Source organism: Piliocolobus tephrosceles, chromosome 6 (genome assembly GCF_002776525.5).
Source record: "Piliocolobus tephrosceles isolate RC106 chromosome 6, ASM277652v3, whole genome shotgun sequence".
In the NCBI taxonomy this organism is placed as follows: domain Eukaryota; kingdom Metazoa; phylum Chordata; class Mammalia; order Primates; family Cercopithecidae; genus Piliocolobus; species Piliocolobus tephrosceles.
Window position 1 is genome coordinate 147,165,400 of NC_045439.1, and position 4,663 is coordinate 147,170,062.

The window sequence follows — 4,663 nt, forward strand, 5'->3', positions numbered from 1 at the left end:
CAGGGAAATGCAGAGTGCCCTCAGGTCCTCCTGTGCATTTCTCCAGGCCTGCCACATGAGGTGGGGGGCAAAGAGAGGAGGGCTGCCAGCCCTGGGCTCTGCCTCTGAGTCAAGGTTTCTGGGGGCCCAGCCTCTTCCTCAGGCTTTTCCTCTCCACAGACGTCTAGCAGCCTGTGGCTACGAAACCACCTTCTCTATAGGGAAACACTTAGAGAAACTCTAGTGGGTATAAAACCCCAACAGGGCTCCTCTCTCTCTCTCTCTCTGTCTCTGTGACTTTCTTAACTTTTAAACATTTTTATTTTTCATTAGAAAGCCCAGGCCAACCTGCTCACACCCATTGCCAGAGAGCAGAGCTGGCTGCGTAGTAACCTGGTCAGCCCTGATGGGTCCTGTGCCTCTGACGGTAGAAGCTGACACAGAATAGGGGAGACTCCCTGGGGCCTAGGAGGGACACTGGCCCTTCAGGCGCTTCTTCTTCTCCACTGCGAGCCGCAGAGCCTGGAGGAGAGTGTCCTGATTATTCAGGATGTTGTACTCTGAGAGTTTCACCAGCTTGTCGAAGGTGGCCTCTGTGTACGTCAGCTCCTTGGTGGCATACGGAGTTTTGGGACCATAAATGTCCACCTGGCCCTGCTCCAGCTCCTCAGGGCTTCGCTCTACACCTGCGGGCAGCAGGAGGACTTGTAATAGACTCTGTCATGTTAGGTTGGAATGACTTGTTGCCACATCTCTCCCCAAGGTCCACCAACCTGCACTCACGGACACACACACCTGCATGAACATGTGTACACACGCACACCCTCACACACACACCTGCACACCAGCAAGCTCCTCAGGGCAGGGTACGGGCTTGCCCATTGGAGGACTGCCCTAGCACCAAGCACAGTACTGGGCACACGGCTGAATGTCAGAAAATGTAGAATGACGGCAAGAATAGGGGATGACATTACCAGCCCATGGGGGTGAGGGAATGGAGGGGCCCTTCTTTGTGAAAGCCAAAGTTGGCTCAGGCTGGAGCTGAGCCAAGCTTCCCCATTAGTGCTCTTAGCAGACTCTACAGATCTAAAGGCACTCCCGGGCCAAGGGCAGTGGGTGCTGGGAACTGAGTGCAGAGACAGCTCACCTGGTGCCTTGTATTTTTGGAAAGTGTCATTGATGAGTGGGAAGAAAGTCACGATGGGGGCGTCGGGTTCCTGTGGGTTCTCCATCAGGTAGCATTCCTTGAGATTTTCATTCTCATCTGGCAGCTCGTATTTGGGGAAGGGGATGTTCTGCACAGTGCAGTACTCGCAAGTTTGTTTCAGGGGCTGGAATAGCACAGAGGGTGTGTTTGAGCATGAGGAGGAGTGGGAGTGGAGAAGCAGCACAGAGTTCTTAGCCCCAGCTTCCTAATTGCCCCGGCTAACAACTCAGTTCCCCAGCTGCTTTGCCAGTGTGTGGTATTTTGAGACTAAAGCCAGGTCAGGACAAAAGGCCCGAGGTAGGAGGTTGATGCGCCTCCAGCTGCAAGCTGCTTCCCCAAGTAAAATGGACAGAAGCCCTTTCGATGGTGTTCCCGTCCAAACACAGACTTGGGTGGATGTGGTGGGTAGCCTGGAAGGGCGACTGGAACCAGGCCATACACAGCCAGAGCTACCCAGGCCCCTGTGGGATGTGCATGGGCTTTGGAGCTGACAGTCATACAGGGCTAGAAAAGACTCTGCAAGGGCATCTCTGGAAGCATGATGTCGCGGGAAGAGTACTACCTTAGAGCGTCAGAACCCCCCAGTTCTGCCCCTCGTTCCGCTGCTCACTAGCTGTGCGATCTTAAGCAAGTCTCTCTGTGCCTTGGTTTCCTCATCCATAACACAAGAAACGATAGCAGTTGTGCCATCTCCCTCCAAGAGCTGGTGTAAGGGCCAAACGAGATCACACGTAGGAAAGTGCACTGTTACCCATTTACAAACTTAGATTGTTTTCATTGTTGTCCTGTTGGTCTGTCTACACTTTCCTTCCCCTGGCTTCAGGGTAGGACTGTATACACATAGAACTTTCCAAAGTAAATAAAAATAAATAAAAACCTCTGGTCCTGACAAGTGCCCTCCTCTCCCCGCCACTGTTCCGTCCCACCTGAGAGCACTTGAGTGTAATTCATGGAGGGTCATATACCCTGGGGAAAGGGAGAGTGTGATCATTTTGAAAATAGGATATTACAAGCTCTTGAATGGAATGGGCTCAACTAAGGTTATTTTTAAAAACTCATTTTTTGTAGCTGAAGAATTGCCAAAGATGGCAAATGCTCCAAGGCAAGAGTAAAATTCAAATTTGCTAAGTCAACGTGGACCCCGTGGTGTGTGAGAGCCGGCTGGCTGCCCAAGAGGTCTGGGTGTCTGGCTGCCCATCATGACTGCTGCTTGGATTTCTCTGATGCTGTCTGGGGGTTGTCGAGAGAGCGTGCCTCTTCCCAGTTCACAGCGAGCGAGGCCGCTGTCACAGCGAGCGAGGCCGCTGGCGGCGGGGCCCATCTCGGGAGAGGCTGCAGCCCGTGCTCAGGATGGAGGCTGCGCACTTGCCTTGGTCTGGGACCCAGCACAGTAGTTGAGGTGGATGATGAGGTCGACTTTTCGCTCTGGCCTGAGGAGGGGCGGGTAGCTGGAGTTGACAAAGAACGCAGTGTCCAGCAGGCACAGGTGGTTTGCGAACTCGGTCAGCTGGTTTGGGAAACCATCCAGCACTGTGTCTGAAAGCCAAGTCTTCCCGTTACCGACACACCTGGTGCCCTGACCTCAGCCAATGGACAGAGGCACCTCGGGGGACGGAGCGCCCTGTCTGGAGCGTCCATCGCCTCGGCCTGACCAGGATGCCCACTGAGTTCCAGTGCCCTCTGGGTGGGCTGAGGAAGAATAGCGCTATCTTGGGCTTTTAGCTAGTCTTTTATGGGATGTTCATACTTGTGGAGTGTGAGGGGCTTAAGACCACCCATAAATAGTGTAAACCCTGGGCCCTGAGTCAGCTGTTGCATTGGCCCCAGATGGTGAGGATGAGGCTTAACAGGTCAGGCTCAAGCAGCCATTTGCAGGCCATGGCCAATTAAAATACTAAAGAAGGTGAAGGGCAATGTCTTAGAGCCTCAGCAGCAGAGGAGGCAGCACTGAGCTGATGCTTCAGGACCACAGTTCAAGGCCAGGCTCTGCTGCTTACCACTTGGGTTCCTGAGCTGGGCCATCCCTGCCCAGTTCCAAGGGGGCACCACTCACTGTATCTTTATTTATTTATCTATTTATTTATTTATTTTGAGACAGGGTCTTGCTCTATTGCCCAGGGTGGAGTGCAGAGGCGTGATCATGGTTCATTGCAGCCTTGACCTCCTGGGCTCAAATGATCCTTCCGTCTCAGCGCCCAAGTAGCAGGGACTACAGGTGCTCATCACCACGCCCAGCTAATTAAAAACAATTTCTTTTTAAGAGATGGGGTCTCACTATATTGCCCAGGCTGGTCTCAAACTCCTGGACTGAAGAGAGTCTCCAGCCTTGGCCTCCCAAAGTGCTGGGGTTACAGGTATGAGTCACTGTGCCTGGCACCACTCATATTAAAGGGCACCCCCAGAGCACAACTACAGAAAGGAAGACCCCCTGTTTCCCCATCTATAACATGGGGCCAACTTCTACCTACTAGGACTGTTGTACAGATTCTGTATAGAATTGCTGTGCAGATGCCGTGAGTTAAGTACCCACACCACTCCCTGCTGCCAGACCCATACAATGTTCAAGACAACACCACCAAATGTGGAAAACACCGTGGGGAGAGGGCTGCCTGGCCCAGTGAACATAGCCAGAGAAATTTGCTTATTCTTTCTCCATGGCAGCCTTGACATCCACATCTTCCTCCTCCGTATGGAGGCAGGCCTCAAGGAGTAGCCAGGTAGGGTTACCTTTCCACCTAGAGAACTGGCCATTCTGGAGGTAGCTGGTGTGCAGCTGCATCCCAGACAGGAAGTTGTGAAACTCAGACACGAAGGACCGATGGGTAAGGATTTCTCGGAAAGTATTGGACAGCCATGACCCTGGGATCACTACCGTGGTCTCCAGGATGTTAGCATCACATTTGGGGATTTCGGGCAGGATCGGCTCGTCTTCTGCAGGGGAGGGAGGGATGAAGGGCAGGTCATGAGAGGTGGGGTTCCCAGTTTGCCCACATGAAGCCCCCACATGGTTGCCTGGCACCCAGGGGTGAGCACTGTAAAAGCAGCTCATACCTTCCTTGCTGGGCTCTCAAGGCCCCGGCACTGGGGTTAGGAGGACCCAGGTGAGAGACATGGAGAAAGCGGGGAGGCAGTGGAGAGGGAGAGGGAGCGAGACAGGTAAGAAGGGTCCTGGAGAGGACAGGGAGTTTCAAAGAGCGACCTGTGACTGCCATAAATCCTACTCTCCTCACTTCTCCTGGGTGCTGGGAGCCTTGCCTCCGGGCCTTGGCACAGGCATCACTCACCTATAGTCACCCTCCCCTCCAGGCAGGGAAGACACTGTAGCCCCAGCTGCCTTCCTGTGTCTTAGGCCATAGGGGACGATGCGGAAACATGTGGCAGGGGACCTCGTCCTCGGTTCATGATCCACACCCCGCCCCCCATCACCCAACCATGAGGGAAAGCCGGGGGTCACCCATCACCCAGCCATGAGGGAAA

The 4,663-nt window shown here is 53.8% G+C and overlaps 1 protein-coding gene across 1 annotated transcript in view; it reads right to left on the bottom strand.

Moving 5' to 3' along the window:
• Positions 1-444: 444 nt before the first annotated feature.
• Positions 445-4,663, bottom strand: part of PLA2G4E (phospholipase A2 group IVE) — a 61,201-nt gene continuing 56,982 nt past the window's right edge. The window contains exons 17-20 of the mRNA XM_023198355.1: positions 3,914-4,117; positions 2,556-2,722; positions 1,127-1,310; positions 445-665 (exon numbers count right to left, since the gene is read on the bottom strand). Coding sequence (XP_023054123.1) covers positions 445-665; positions 1,127-1,310; positions 2,556-2,722; positions 3,914-4,117 — 776 coding nt within the window. The remainder of the gene's footprint in view (positions 666-1,126; positions 1,311-2,555; positions 2,723-3,913; positions 4,118-4,663) is intronic.